The sequence below is a fragment of the Miniopterus schreibersii genome, assembly GCF_964146895.1.
Source record: "Miniopterus schreibersii genome assembly, chromosome: 19".
NCBI lineage: Eukaryota > Metazoa > Chordata > Mammalia > Chiroptera > Miniopteridae > Miniopterus > Miniopterus schreibersii.
Window position 1 is genome coordinate 6,605,473 of NC_138119.1, and position 16,021 is coordinate 6,621,493.

At 52.2% G+C, this 16,021-nt stretch overlaps 2 protein-coding genes across 8 annotated transcripts in view; one reads left to right on the forward strand and one right to left on the reverse strand.

The window, feature by feature from the left end:
- The window catches only part of CTTNBP2NL (CTTNBP2 N-terminal like), a 41,948-nt gene extending 36,884 nt beyond the window's left edge, over positions 1–5,064 (forward strand). For all 3 annotated transcript variants that reach the window (XM_081121290.1, XM_081121289.1, XM_081121291.1), the window contains one exon: positions 969–5,064. In XM_081121290.1, the coding sequence (XP_080977416.1) occupies positions 969–2,450 (1,482 nt within the window). In that variant the 3' untranslated portion in view covers positions 2,451–5,064. The remainder of the gene's footprint in view (positions 1–968) is intronic.
- The window catches only part of ST7L (suppression of tumorigenicity 7 like), a 124,495-nt gene that overhangs the window by 31,714 nt on the left and 76,760 nt on the right, over positions 1–16,021 (reverse strand). The window contains exon 15 of one of the 5 annotated variants that reach the window (XM_081121297.1): positions 2,520–3,263. The exons of 3 other annotated variants lie outside the window; for them this stretch is intronic. In XM_081121297.1, the coding sequence (XP_080977423.1) occupies positions 3,255–3,263 (9 nt within the window). In that variant the 3' untranslated portion in view covers positions 2,520–3,254. Of the gene's footprint in view, positions 1–2,519; positions 3,301–16,021 lie in introns of those variants that run through there. One more of the 5 variants, XM_081121293.1, reaches the window with a different exon arrangement.

Genomic DNA, 16,021 nt, shown 5'->3' on the forward strand with positions numbered 1-16,021 from the left:
TGTTGCTCTAGGAAAAGGGCTCTGTGGTCACATATGCCCAGGAACTGCTGATTAAACAAAGTTAAGCCGTTTCTATTGCCAGTTTCTTAGACCCTTCAGCATGCAGAAGCACACTGCGTCTTCAAGAAAAAGGCAGGCTATTCTGGGTTCAGCAAATCTGTATTCATAAAACCTTTCTTGCTACAAATCACTCATTGTGGGACTGCTGTTCCGTAGATAGCCTGTGGGGAACACTAGCTTCGAACACTCAGACTTTTTCTGCCTTAGGACACCCAGTAAGAAATACATCTTACATCACAGCCCAGTTATACACACAGGCCTGACAGAAATATCATGAAATCGTACATAATCCTTACAGTACACGTCGGTGTTTCCTCTTCTACTTTATCTTTTAAAAGTTCTGGTCATGACTCACTCAGTTGGTTTCCCCATCCATTAATGGGTCTCAAGTGTGAAAAGTACTGGCTAAAAGGGTTCCTTCCCTTTAAATGGGGCTGAGAGGATGAGTGAAACAGACTGCGTCTGTATAAAAGCATGATTTACATGCAGCTACTGATGTCCGTCTGTGTGGAAGCCCAGAGTTACTGCGGAAGCTAGAGGCTCCGTCTCCGGCGGCTTTCATCACAGAGTCTCATTCACACGCTCCCCGCTCCCTGCTCTGTGTTCTGTTGTTTCTGATCCTCTGAACTTTCCACACACCTGAAACACGATGATATTTCAGATTCCCACCAGTAACCCTGAGGCTTTATAAGAACTCAAGGTGCCTCCTAAGTCATCAAAGAAAGATTAAGTTACAGTGTGTGCTTTTCTGCTGTTAGATGTTCTGACACTTTAGAACATCTGACCTCAGCACATGGCACATGTCATCCTGTGTCCCGAGGACAGCTGGCCAGGGCACTCTACTTGCAATACCTTTTCAGTATGTCTGTTTGCTTTCTAATCAAGATGTGTGGTGGCCTTTTTTCTAGTTGGAATTTGAAAAGTCCCAAGTGAGGAAGTTTGAGAAGGAGCAGAAGAAGCTGTCAGGCCAGCTGGAAGAGGAGCGCGCCCGCCACAAGCAGCTCTCGTCCATGCTGGTGCTCGAGTGCAAGAAGGCCAGCAGCAAGGCGGCCGAGGAGGGCCAGAGGGCGGGCGAGCTGAGCCTGAAGCTGGAAAAGGAGAAGGGCCGGGTGAGTGAGCTGGAGGAAGAGCTGGCGGCCGAGAGGAAGCGAGGCCTGCAGACTGAGGCCCAGGTGGAGAAGCAGTTGTCTGAGTTTGACATCGAGAGAGAGCAACTGAGAGCAAAACTGAACCGAGAAGAGAATCGAACCAAAACTCTGAAAGAAGAGATGGAAAGTCTGAAGAAGATTGTGAGGGATCTAGAAGCTTCTCACCAACATAGGAGCCCTAATGAGCAATCAAAGAAGCCAGTGACCACGTCTAAAGGCACAGGGACTGAGCCTCCCAGGCTCATGTCTGTTTTCTGCCAAACGGAGAGTTTTCAGGCAGAAAGAACCCATGGGAGCGGTGTAGCCAAGATGACAGCCACTGGGCTGCCCGGCCCCACCACTCCTACTTACTGTTATGCAAAAGCCAATGGTCATTTTGACCCAGAGGTGCCAGCCACCAAGGAATCAGTTCTAGGCAGCAGTGTGGAAAACCAGGCACCTCCTCGAGAGAAGTCTGTGGGCATGGCCCACGAGAAAGCCGTGGAGAATGGTGGGTGTGCCGGGGGAGGCGAGAGTCCTGTCCCAGGGCCGAGTCAGCTCCCGTCCAGCGGGAGCTCGCTGTCCCCCAGCAGCACTGCGTCGTCCTCTCTCACGTCCTCCCCTTGCTCCTCACCAGTGCTGACTAAGCGCCTGCTGGGGGCCTCAGCCAGCAGCCCCGGCTACCAGTCATCCTACCAAGTAGGGATCAACCAGCGGTTCCATGCAGCTCGGCACAAGTTTCAGTCCCAAGCGGATCAGGACCAACAAGCCAGTGGGCTGCAGAGCCCTCCATCCAGGGATCTGTCCCCCACCCTCATAGACAACTCGGCCGCCAAGCAGCTGGCCCGAAACACGGTCACGCAGGTGCTCTCCAGATTCACCAGCCAGCAGGGGCCCATCAAGCCCGTCTCACCCAACAGCTCTCCCTTCGGCACAGACTATCGAAACTTGGCCAACACTGCCAACCCAAGGGGTGACACCAGCCATTCACCTACTCCAGGGAAAGTGTCCAGTCCTCTAAGTCCCCTGTCTCCAGGGATCAAGTCCCCTACCATCCCCAGAGCCGAGAGAGGAAACCCTCCACCCATCCCACCCAAAAAACCTGGCCTCACTCCTTCCCCATCCACTACTACTCCACTGACCAAAACTCATTCCCAGGCGTCCTCTGTGACCGCCACAGAAGACCTTGCGAGCAGCTGCTGTTCCAATGCCGTTGTGGCCAACGGCAAGGATGTGGAGATACTTCTGCCAACCAGCAGCTAGTCCCCGGGGCGGGGGTCTCCACATGTGACATTCCAGCAGGTTTTGTCCAAGAGCCGGAGTCAGACCGTTGAGTCAGATCATATTATTTATTTTGACGGTAGCTGAAACCATCTGTATAATACATTTAGTGTATTCCACCTTTTTGTATTTTTTTAAGTAGAAACTGAGTAGTTGGGTTTTTATGACACCTCTTTGTACTAGAAAGCTAGAAGGACACCTCAGAGACGTCTCAAGCTCGGCAGTCACCATCGAGCTGTGATGGAGGGAGCTAACTGAGTACCAGGTGGTGACTCGCTGTCTATTTTGGGACTAGAATCACTCTCATTTTGAATTATGCAGAAGTGGTTCCTGCAGATTTTCATTCCAGATGAACATGTTTTAAAAGTGCCTGACAGAAGACCGCCCAATGAATGTGAGTCTGCAGCAGAAACACAAAACGGCTCGTTTAATTGCAGAAAATGAGACGGATCCTCTGTGAATTCTGAATGTCAAAAAACGAGCACTGCTTTAATCCTCTCTCGCTGTTTTTAATCCTAAAGCTGCATAAGTAGCGTGGGGATCCTAAAGGTGGGTGTGAGCTCGCCACCAATCAGAGCTGCTTAGAGCCCGTGAGAAGCCCTCCTGAGCATTAAGTAGCTGGGGTGCTGATTTTCTTGTACTCTTGAAAAATTAAGGCGCCCCCAGTTTCCTGCATAAATTCTTGAATAGGATGAAGTCACATCTCCATTCAGAAAGTGTCTTCAGGCATCTACTGTTGAGTAAGGAGCTTCTGGTTCCGACTGCTGTTACTTGAATAGGAGCTGGTTACTCGTCCTGTGTAAAAGTTTTGCAACAGGATGAGATCTTTATTCTGTAATCAAAAAGCAATAACTTAAAATCCACTCTTTTAATATGAGTCAGAATTATAGGTTTGACCAAATTGTCACACGTATTCTCCAGGCTACCAGCACTTGGTGTCTGTATCTGTGGAACCAAATTAACTTTTGCCTAAATGGAAGTATTCATATCCCTGTATAGATTCACACTCCTTTACATGTTTAACATACACACATTTAAACACAACTATTAATGTGATTATATCTTTGGAGTTTGCAGTATAGCATAAAGGATGAGTAAGAAATGCATGTTAAGATTACCTACCAAAGCAACTAGATGGGTTGGAACCCAGTCAGTCAAAGGAGCAATCGTGTCACAAGGGTGTGGGGGAAATTCCAAATGAAGTCAGGTCCTCAGATTCATGAAAAGGCAGAGCCAAACTAACCCCAGTGTCACAAAACTCAACTGGCCCCGTAAATGGGTGAGACGGGTCACTCAGTCCCGTGGTATAAGACAGCTGGGAGTCGTAGGAGGCATAGCAAACTGGAGTGCCCAAGCCCCATTTAAAGGCCTGTCCACTCCTGTTCAGTCCAGCTAAATGCTGGGCCAGGGTTACCAGCTCCTCAACTTTTTATAAAAGCCAAGTTTTCATGAGAAACATTCTCATTTTTAAAATATCAAGAACTGATTCAAGAAAAGTTTAAACACTGCTAGTTAAACACTTCTGCAGCTGGACTTAGTCCATGAGCTTCTGAGTTGCAATCTCTTTTGTTAGAAACATGTCACTTTCATCATGGCAAATTTGTGAGGACAAAAGCCTCCAGACTTTCCCACCTGTACAGCAAAGTCCGTAGAGTATAATGACCATCTCCCTCTCCCAGACGACTGCCCATAACCCGTCTCTGGTGTGGTGATATGATTTTGTGTCCACGGGGATGGACGTCACATACACGGTGTCCAGGGATGGTGTCCTCATGCATTCTCGTAGCCAACATCTACCCAGCAGCCCCTGACCTCCTGCTATCATTTAAGCCTATTTCCTCTTAATCCCATGAGTTGATGGGCAGGTGATGGAAATTAATGTAGAACTCACTGAGGAGCATATTGGTGTCTCCACAGCTTATGGTTTGATTAAAACCAATACTCAAAAATTAAAAGCTATTAATGCTCCAGCGAGTCTACCAGTGATGAAGGGAGTATCTTAAACTGCCCAAAGCAATCATGCACTGAGCTTTATTCCCACGCTTAGCCAAATGATGGTGTTGATGATAAAATAGCTGAACTTTCTAAATAGAGGGGCTAGAGTCCCAGAGTGTTATTACCTCTTGCTTTAAATGGTAATCTTAAAGGTTGCATTGTGCTCTTCCTTTGTCTTGGCATAGATATATATAGAGAGAGATTATGAGGAAGTTTATTTCTTAGGAAGTGCACTGAATAATGTATTTCTTTTACAGTGTAATATGGGGGTGGGGAAATGAAAAAGAAATGTGTATTTTTGCTAGTTGCCTATCTTCTGAGATAAATAAGCACAATACTGCGATGGATCCAGTAATCCAGTTAGGTGTTATAGATTAGTATTTAAGTTTGCCGTAGGTTGTGTGTGCTGAGTAAAAGTTCCATGATTCACAGTTTTGGTATTTAACCCATGTTGCAAAAGCTACATTTACTGGTCAATTATAACAATGTGCAGCACATAGCACAGGCATTAACTAGCCATTAACATTTGTAAAGCAAATGCACCATGTACAAGTCTTCATCCATTTTTATAGCAGACTGCATTAAAACAAGTTAAATCATACTGTCTGGGGAAAAATAGTCTTGTTTGTACAAAGTAAAGAATGTTGCTCAACAGGGCCTGTTTTGTTCCGGGAAGAAGCAAGTGGAGTGGAGGGGAGCATTCGGTCACGGCTTTAAAACGCCAAATGAAGTCAGCGACCCATCCAGTTAGACCCCAAAAGGAGCTGGACGTTGGTTTTCTTTAGAACTTAGAGCTGGCAAAAGCCTTCCTGATACCAGTCTGTAATTTTTAAACCATTTGGAGGTTCTGGACCTTTTGAGAATCTAAGAAAAGCTAGACTCTATCCCTAGAAAAATGGATATGCTTGTATGCAAATTTGGCTGATGGCTTCACAGGGTCCAGGCCCTGAAGCCACCCATGATTCCTGTACCCTAACTTCAGAAGGCCCAGTCTTGCCCTGCCTGTCACTCTACCAGTGACTAATGCGCCCAGGTCTCCTGGTCCAGTGCTGTTGCTGCTACATTGTTAGTAAAGGCAAGCCGTAGCCAGACAAAAGCACTTGAAAATCCTTTGATGAACAAAAGTTTTTCAAACAGTGTGGATGTTTACTATCTTCAGTTTCCAGCATTTAAGCCAATTAATGATCATTTCAACAAACACTGGGCATTATCTGGTTTCTCATAACAGCCTGAGAGCAATGCTGCCTTGTCTGTGTGTTTTATAAAGAGGCTTTGGTGCTTAGTACTTGAAACAAAATTTCAAATGTCTTTTGAAACACTGGATGTGTTTTCATACCCATGAGTCAGAGGTAGGCAGTGAGCATCGGTCCACAGGAGTCATTTCACTGTAATTGCTATAAAACTATTTGAAAACATATATCCAGCCACCTGCTTGCATATCATGGCCAATTCTTTGGTAAAAGCAGAGGAGAAAGGAGGCAGGTAGTGGTTCCCAAACTTGACTGTGCTTCAGAATGACCTGGGAAGCCTGCTAAATATGCGGATCCCAGGGGATGGGCCTAGGGGCCCGCTGATGCCGGTAATCTGAGGATCACCTTCTGAGAAATAGTGACATAGCCCTCACCAGTTAGCTCATTCACAGGGACTGTTCCTTGCCTTTGACCCAAGATGCTGCCTTAAGCTCCTGAATCTTTTTTGTCAGAAGGCGGTGATACTCCTTCAAGAGTGTCTATTTGGGTTGAGCGCGTAATGATTCCACACTCACATTACCTCACTAACCTTCACAAGGGCGCTGTAAGGTGGTATTGGCTCCGGTGTGTGGATGAAGTCATTGAGACCAGAGATTTATACAAGGCCCTTAGTAAGTGCCAGGGCCCGGACTTAAATCCCAGCTCTGCCCTTCCCACTCCCCTCCCCGTTTCCCAAGTGAGAGTGTCCTGAGGGTGTTAGCTAATTCCAGGCCCTCTGGAGGTTTTGACTCCAGGCTAAGGTGCGGCTCTAGATAAGTGTCTGGGCAGATTCTCAGAGTGGAGCACCACACTGCTCCTCCCACTCACCCTAACCACCCCTCCCCCAGGAGTGGGTTATCCGACCTAACCAGGAATTCCCCTCCAGCAACAGGTGTTCCTTAAACATTTAAGACAGAAACCAAGGCAGCAACTATGGGAAACAAAGTGCTGAACAGTCTAGTTGGGAGAGGCAGAACATTAACACAGAAAGTTAGCTTAGATGACTCAAATAGCAGTGGGGTTAAAGTGCACATGGGGTTACTGAAGGTGGTCCTGGCAAAGCAGTGTTGGTACGGGACACGGTGTCATGTGGCTCTGTCTACGCAGCTGAAGTGGTTGGCTCTGAGAAGTTACTGGAAGAGTCCCAGCAAGATTGGCCTTATCCCTGGGGTGTCACCTACTTAATTTGACAAGAGCCCTACTCATTAACCGAACATGGCGGACACCCAGGTCCCCTTCAGGAATGAAGGGTTATTTCCCTGGGACTGTGGCTACTGACAGCGAACTGACCAAGGTTACATCTTCCACGGACATATCCAAAGCCTGGCTGATGTGGAGTGTAAAGGCCTGGCCCCTTGGACCTAACCAAGGGAGTGCCCAAGGGTCCCCCCAGCTCCAACCCTGCAGGACAGGCTGAACCACCGCTCAACTTTCCCTTCAGTCCTTTCCTTTCCCCTCCCCTGCCGCCCGCCGGGCCTGCTTGTGGATCCCTAGGGTACTTAGTCCGTGGTAAACCTGCAACCTCAGTCTCCATCTCCACTCGACTCTGTTCCCTTTGGTCACGGTCAAGCCCTCTAAAGGGGGGTACATGCACTTGCTGGGTAAGCTATTCGGTGCCATACTCAACTGGATATTTTATTTATGTTACTCCACTTACCAATACAACTATTCCTACCTGACCCATGGGGTAGTTAGGCTTCCTGGGGCACAGAAAATGGCCCGGGGTCCTGCAGCAGAGCAGGGCTGCTTCAGTGGCACCACTGGAATTCAAGCCATTCAATTGACCTTCAAGTCCACTCTCCTCCCACTGGCCATACTGTAGCCTAAACTATGGGGAAACACATCCGGGGAGTTTAGAACGTTAGCTCCTTGCCAGCCGGGTACCTAGGCCCGAATCCACTAGTTAGCTCGCTAGCTTTTGAGACTTTCAGCTAGAAGCAGCTCCTCCCTCTCACCTGATTCTCCACGACGCCTGGGCACGGGTCTCACCTGAGCCGCCCCACACTCCACACCTGGCCTCTGTCCACTGGCCTAGGGCTGTCTGCGCTCGTCGCCACAAAAATCCTGTCCTCATACCTCTGAACCGGTTGGACGGCTGAGGTGAGGCTGCTCCCCGGCTGGGCCTGCCTCCCGCTGTCTGTCTGTCCCGCATCTGCTCTGTGAAGCACTCACTCCTAAGGCAGCCTTTGCTCCCCACGTGTGGACAAGGGAGTCACTGAAGCCATGAGCGTCTGTCCCGAGTCTGACCCGCCCCACCTGCCAGTGTGGGAGGGACACCTCCCCGTCCTGGGCGCAAACACACAGCTGTCCCAAAGGGCCTTTTTTATTCTGAAAAAACACCCTTCTCCGGTCTCTGCGTCTCTGCCCCCCCCCCCTTCGTCCCCGGCCCACTGGAGCCAAATCAAAGCCTTCCGGGACTGTGGGGCCTCGGCAGACAGGGCCTCCTCGGCGTGGCAGGGTGGCTGGGGGGGGGGCGGTGACCGCAGCACACAGGCCCCTTCTTCATCCCCAGTGAGCTTTCCCTCCCCTGAGTCTCGGTGAGTCAACACCACTGGGCCACACACAAGGCTCCTATTCAGGGCTCCCTTTCCTTCTGCTCTAACTCGGGTCCTGGCGTCTGTCTCTCTCATTCTCTGTTTAGGCCTCATTTGCGCATGGGAAAGCTCTGCCCCCTGCCCCTGCCCCTCGCTCCCCCCCCCCCCAACCCTCTCCATTCCTTCTGGGAGCTCGCAGCCCCCTCAGGACAGAAACATGAAAGAAGGCGACCAGGACAGAAACGTCAAACTATTAAATACTCATTCACTACTCCCCTCTGCTGTTTGCAGACCCCTGAGCTATGCTGAGGACACCCCCCCACACGCATGCTGCGCCTGTCTGTCTGTCTGTCATGCAGTGCGTTTGCTCAGCACCCACTCATGCTGAAGGCTAGAATTTACAGCTTAAGGAGGAACAAGTTTGGCAGATGTGACATCTCAGGGCAGTGCGGGGCGGGACGCAGCAGGTGCCCCACATGGGTGACGGGACCCCCAAGCATCTAAGAAGCTCAGCAGAGCAGGGAAATCTGTGGGTCTGGAGACACCGATTTAAATAAACAGCGGGAAAGGATACTGACTCGCGTGGGTAGGGGCATGTGTACACTCTCTGTACACGGGACGTGGAGATGCAGAAGCGGGACGAGCAAGAACAGGTCAGAGCAAGCGCTTCGTCATTCCCTGCGCGGCCTTGGGCGAGTCGGCCTCTGCCAGCCTCCCTCTCGGCCCCGGGAGCACGACCCGGGCTATTTGCTGCCGTGGGGAAAGGCCCAGCGGCGGGAGGCCTGCCCGCCACGGGGAAGCTGCGCGCTCCCTTCCCAAGGCTGAGCTGCTTGCGCCCCCTGGTGTTTCTGTCGCTGTGATTGTCTCCGCACCAGGGACACCACCACACCCCCACCTCCCTGGGACAGGGCGCCCTTGAGAGGCCATGGTGTCGGCAGACGCTCTGTCACTTCCCCGATGGCAAAGAATGGAGCAAAGCCACGGTCCCTGCCTCGGACATGGACGGGAGCCCAAACCAGTGAAAGGGAAATCACAGCAACCACCTCACAGGGCTGTTGGGAGCCTTCAATGAGCAAAGAAGCTTCAGGCTAGGGAGGGCCCGGGCAAGCACTCGGCAAGCGACAGCAATGACTGTTAGCAGCTCCCGGAACAGTGACCCAGAGTCGGCGCTCGATAACTATTTGTTAAGCGGGTCGGGAGGAGTCTATCGACACGCATTTGTTCGTTTACTCATTTGCCAGTTCAATTATGCTTCAAAAATATGTTGCTCCTCCTGTGCAGCCTTTGCTGGAAAATACGGAACAGAACAAACCTGAATGAGGCACGCAAGCAAGCAAGAGGCAGCACTGGGAGGGAAACAGGCCTCGTTCCTTCAGACGTCCTGCGACAGCTCCGACGGGGCCACTCACTGACTTAGGCCCTGGGCTAGAGGAATAACAAGTTACAGCCCTCAGGGGCTTTAGATGGTGATGGGACAGACAAGCACAAAGCATGGCCTTACGTGGACTGGTATCTAGTGCTGATTATACTAAAAACAGGAACAAGCTCTGGCATAACAATAACCCCGCCGGAGTCAGGAAGGGTCTCACAGAGGAGATGACATTTGTCCTGGTCTTGAAGGAGGGGTAGGTGCTCGCAGGGGAAGAAGCAGGAGGGCCTTCCAGGTCAGGGGAACACGCGGGCAGTCACGGAGGCCCCGGCAGGGCTGGTGAGCAGTCTGGGTTGGGGTGTGGTCTGGGTTGGGGTGGCCTGCCCGGGGGGAAGAACATGGACTCTATTTGGTGGCCACCAGGAGCCTGAACTGAGGAAGCGTCTAGAGTGCCATTTACCATGTTGCTCAAGCCTCAGGGACCGTTCCTCGCACGGCCTCGCCCAACCCCTGAACACACTGCTTGGGCCCTTGGGGACTGGAAGAGGCTGCGCCAGGAATGAATGAAAGTGAAAACACAACTTATAAATATTGGCGGGGACACAGATAAACCAAGTACTTAGGCAAATACGGGATGAACACTGGCCACTAAATCTGGCCATTAGGAGACATTTTGTGATGATACTGAGAACAATTCCAAATATACTTCTGAGTACTGAAACCACATTATAGCAGACTAAGAAATAAACAGGAGTTAAGAAAATTCAGATTAAAAAAAAAAAAAATACAGCAAAATTTGGATTTCTCCTTAATGAGAGAGAGTGTAGACTCTGTTTTCAAGAAGTTTAGGGATTAGGGAAGGACAAGGGAGGATAACTAGCTTTGAAAAAAGTTTTGAGGCAAAGTTGAAAAGAATTGACTTAATTTCTAGGCCAGGAGTATTTGGTTAATGGACAGAAAAATGTAAAAAATTCAGAGACAGGTTGGCTCATTATATGGAAAAAAGAAAAGTCAGACCTTGAACCATATACGAAACCCAAACTAGATGGAATAAAAGCTGAAGTATAAAATATAAAACTACAAAGCGAATTGAAAATGTAAGGGAATATTTTTGTGATCCTTCTCAAATAAAACCCAAGAAACACAAAACCAAGGAGCAAAAACTGATAGGTCTGACTACATGAAATTTAAGGATTTGTGGTCAATAAAGAACATAATAAGATAAAATTAACCAACAGTTGCACTCATTTGTTTGTTTAATACTCACCAGAGGATATGTTTTCTATTGATTATTTTAGAGACAAAGGAGGGGGGAGGGAGAGAGAAACATTGACCAGATGCACCCCAACTGGGGATGGAACCCGAAACCTAGGTATGTGCCCGGACCTGGAATCAAATCTCCCACCTTTAGGTGTACAAGCCAACGCTCCAACCAACGGAGCCACCCGACCAGGCTTTTTGTTTTTGCTTTTTATGGTTAGACTGGGGTTAGGGGGAGGAAAAGCACAGAAGTCAAGTGTCACCCTCATCACTTCATATCAAGGGTACTTGCGGTCGACAGGACAGGCGATCACCGTTGATGTTGACCTTGATCACCTGACTGAGGCTTGGCAGGTTCCTCCCCGTGGATCTCCTCTTACCCCGCCCCTGCCGCGCCCCCCACGGCACCAGTTCAGGTGAGGGCTCTTCGGAAGGAAGGCACAGCCTGTGGCCCAGTTAGGAGTGGGAGCCACACCCCACCTAGCTAAGGGCGGAGGAGCTACATAAAGTATTTGGAATTCTTCTGCATGGGAGATTTGTGTCTTCTCCCCATGTATTTATTTACTCCTTTATGTATATCAGTATGGGCTCATACATATTTTACACTTTGGGGTTATAATTCAGAACGACACTATTTTGTTGTTCAAATTGTCTAGCGCTGCCCCGGCAGGTGTGTCTCCTGCTTAGAGCATCCGTCCACCCACCCAAGGGTCCCGGGTTCAATTCCCAGGCAAAATGGATCTCCTCTCTCTCTCTCTCTCTCTCTCTCAAAATCAATGGAAAAAATAATCCTAGGGCGATTAACAAAAAACAAAACAAAAAAATGTGTCTAATGTTGACCACGGGGGGTGCTTTCCTTGACTCCTGTGTTCGTTCTGCTTTTTAATACCGAATAGCCATAACCTACATTCACAAAAGCCCTTTGGGGGCCTCGGGTCCTTTTTAAGAGTGTGAAGGGGGCCTGAGACCAAACAGCGTGAGAACCGCCCCGAGCCCGCCACCGGCGCGGGCCAGCAGAGGCCCCGCCCCCGCGCCCCGGGACCGCCTCCTCCCCCGCGCCGCGCCGCTCGGGTTTGCTCCGCGCCCCACGCGCCGGCTCCTGCGCGGAGGTGCAGCCCGCCCGCCGCGCCCTCCCGGGAGACGCCGCTGCGGGCCGCCCGCCGGAGCCCGGGTCCCCGGCCCGAGCCGCGCGGGCCTCGCCCTCCCCGGCCCCGCGGGCGCTCGGGCGTGGCGCCCGCCGCCCGCCCTCCACCTGCGGGTCCCCGAGCGAGCGGCCGGCCGGCTCCCCGCTCCCCGCCCTCCCCTCGGGGCCCCGCCGGCCCGGCCCGCAGACCCTTTCTTATGCAAGCCCCGGACAGAGATAAATGGCTGCAGCTGGAGAGACCCGGCTAATTGATACAATAAGTTCTGTAATTGCCTCAAAAATAAGGTAATGATTTGGCAGCGGGAATACTTTGATCTTATCAGCCAGGAAAGACCTCTCCAAAGGAAACTTCAGAGAGGGGCTGGAGGCCTCCAGCTTGGAGTGTGAACTGCCCCCCCTCCCCGCCCCCTTCCCTGCCTGACGCCCCGGGCTTTTCGAGGAGGGACGGATGGAAGGAGCCTTCTCCCGAAAGGACTGGAGACTGTGCGCACATATGCCATGTGTCGTGCGTGCAGAAGGGGCCAGAGGCTGCAGGAAAGGAGAGGGGGGGAGGGCAGGCTGGGATTATGAAAACCCTGATTTGGCTCAAGCCTGATGAGGTTTCTTATGCAGTGAAGGCTGCTGATTTGGGCTTTTCAGGCAGGAAGGTGGAACAGAAAGGAAAACCTTGGTCCTGCTTCTCTGAGAAGCTGCACACACACTCACACACACCCCCTCGCTCTGCGCTGTGGGTGTCCCTGCCTGGCAGAGGCCCCAGCACAAAGAGGATTAGAGAGATGAGCTAATCTGGTTTGTATCCCAGACATGGCCCCAGAAAGGGACCTTGTCTACCCTGATGTTTAAGGGGGTGAAGGAGTGGAGTCCTCCTGTGGAGGCCCAGTGGCTAGCAGTATCAGAGACTCCTTCCCACTGAGGACCGAAGGATGCCAAGGTGCTAACCTCAGGGTCAGACTTAGGTAGCAGGGAAGCAGGGTGTGTGGAGTGTGCTACAGGGAGAGAGAGAGAAAGGGAGAGGCCCCCGCAGAGGGAGCTAGATCTCCACCCTACTTGTTTCAACAGTGAGGAAACTGAGGCCAGGAGCTGGACAGTGACCTACAGAGTCATGCAACTGTGCTTGGGGGGGGGGGGGGGGCTCAGCTTTTCTGATTTCTTTCAGCTGAGCGCACTTTGCACTGTGCTGCCGGGACTGCAGGGGAAGGTGTGAGACAGAAGGAAAGAGAAAGAGAGAGACAAAAAGAAACAAAGACACACACCAAGAAAAATACAGAGAGGAGCACACACAGAGACTGAGAGAGCCACTGGGCCAGAAAAGAGAAGTGAGAGACGGGGAGAGGGAAGGAGTTGAGAAAGACAGTCATACAGGTTCATACAGAGGGAAAGGTGGAGAGAGACAGGTACACACCAACAGACCCGGGTGGGGACACCGATAAGGGGACAGAGATAAGGCAGGCATAGACACACAGAGAGACAGGAATAGACACAGGATGACAGAAATATGACCCAGAGAGACTAGGAGAGGAGACGTGGGGAGAGCAAGAAGCAGTGAACGGAGGCAGGCGGAGAGAGGGAGGCAGAGAGCTGGTTCTGTAGATTTTGGTCCACTGGAAGCAAATCTGGCTTCCGGCTCATTCTGGGGCCCAGGACAGGTGGTGGGGAGAGAAAGAAAGCTCATGTGTAGCCTATCTGATGCGGGGCCGCCCATTGGGAGAGAGGGGCTGGAGGCAAAGTGGGAACCACCCCCCCTTGGGGTTAGGCTGGTCAGTGACCACCCAGGATCCCTGCAGCACGCCCACTGGCCTCACACAGAACCTGGGCCACCCGCCCAGGATGGCCGTCAGCCCGCCCACCGCCTGGCTCCAGTCTGATTCCAGCCCAAGTGCTAAAAGGCTCCAGACCCCCAAGCCCCGCCCCGTGGTCCCACCTCCCAAGCGTCCCTCCTTCTCCTTCTCCCTTAGCTCCCTCTTTTCCTCTTACCCAGGCCCCTTGGGGAACAGCCTACCCCATTTGGTCACTGGCTGGGAGGAAGGGGGTCCCTGCCCTACCAAGCCCCCTTCCCGGGGTTGGGATTGGATGCTCCCTCCAAAGCCCTCTAGGCCTGGCCTCTTTGAGACACGTTCCATGCCTCGCCTGGGAGCTCATAAATACCAAGGAGAGGCCGGCCAGCAATGTACAAAACATAGATCTACACCCCACCCCCTTAAAAGCCCTGGGTTCTTCCCAAGCTCCCCTCTCTTCCCTAGACACCTGCATGGGGGTGCTGGGAAGGGAGAGATGGGGCAGGGGCTGGGCATGGGAAGGGGGGAGCCCTGTGTGAAACTGGCCCGATTTCAAATGAGACTTGCCTCGGTTTGCAAAGAACTCTCAGGAAAGGCAGCTCAGGGCCCCTTGTGCAAGCAGCAGGCGCAGGAATTCCTTGACTCCCATCCAAACCTCCCCCCAGCCCCTTCTCGGCCTTTCTCTCTGCTCATTACCATCCACACCACCTCCCACCCACTGGGAAAGAGAGAAGGTCATCACCAAAGGGGCCCAGGGAAGGGGGGAGCCTTCTGGGGAGGGCAGGCCCCTCAGAGTAAGGGCTGTTCACCCACACTCGAGCTCCTAAAGCTCATCTCCACTCCCCTCCAAGGGCCAGTAGAAATTCAAAATTGTCCTGTCACACACAGCTGAGAATAGAATGAGAGGAGAGGAGCCTTCCATCTAAGTGGCCTCATGGGGAACAGAGCACGCAGTGAGATACCATGGGTGAGATACCCTGGGTGAGATACCGTGGGTGAGAGGGCAGAGCCTGTGATGCCACTTTGAGGAAGGAAGAAGACCTGGCTCTGCAGGCTGGTGGAAGCTGTCCTGCTAGAGGCCCAGGGAATCTAGAAGCCTTGAGGGAGAGGGTGCCTGGATTCTCTTCCCAGTCTCTGCTGACCTCTGCAGCATGAGCCCTGAACAGCTAAGCCCAGTGTGCCACCCTCAGGTAGCTTTATCAGTACTGGTAAGAAAACGCCCTTTCACAGCTTCGGTGTCATTTAAATGCCCTGGCCAGTGCTGGGCACACAGCAGGTGCGATTAAGTGCCTACACGACTCCCAGCAGGCCCCTCCAGACCAGAACATGACTTCCAGATCAGTGACTCTTCCCCGGGCTCCCTTTGCGGCGGCGGACTGGGGGTGGGGTGGGAGGGAGGAGCAGGTCAGGCGCTCGCTGAGCCTCTGGCCTTGACCCTCTGCCTGGAAGCCCCACAACAAGCCCTTGCGTGAGGAGCTGAGCTCTCCAATAGTGTCTAGGACCTTGAGACTGGAAGTTTATTTTGAGATTTGTAGCTCCAAAGTGGCAGATCCCAGAAAACCTCTTCTCTGGCTCCGTATGTGTTCTCTAGTTAAGTGGTTGAGAGCAGCTCTTGCAGTCAGCTGGCTCCTGTGGCCTGGGGTGCCTCCTGGGGAGCTGGGGGCTCAGAGGGGAGGGGAAGGAGGAGGAAGGAGTGAAGCCCATCCTGGGTTGTCCACTCTGGGGCAGAGGTAGCCTGTCAGCATCAGGGAGGAGTCTTGTCCCCTCACCCACTTTCTTCCCTCTAGGAGCTGCTGATGTTTCTGGGCGGGCGGGCGGGCGGGTGGGGGGGGGGGGCTCAGCTCAACGACATGCTTTAATTGTTGAGCATCTATGTTGTGCCAAGACACGGTCCCACTTGACTGTGAAGACAGCTGAAGCCAAGGAAAGGGCCTCATAAGTGAGTTTGGAGCCCATGTGGGTGAGTCCACCCAAGGTTAGGGCTGATGTGATCATCTCCAGCTCCCCACCCTGCAACCTCAGGCCGATATGTAGGAATAAACCCAGGGCCAGAGTCACACCCAGGCCGAAGCACACAGGGGAGTCTGGGAGAGGCTGTGAGAGCTTGCACGCCACTGCCCAGCATCAGGGTGGGGCTGGCCGGGAGGGGGTGAAAGAGGGGTCCAAAGGAAGGGGCTGGGCCAGGAAGGAGCCTGGGTCCACTCCTCTCTCACCTGCCCCTCTCAGGAGAGCTCAGCATAAAGTCTG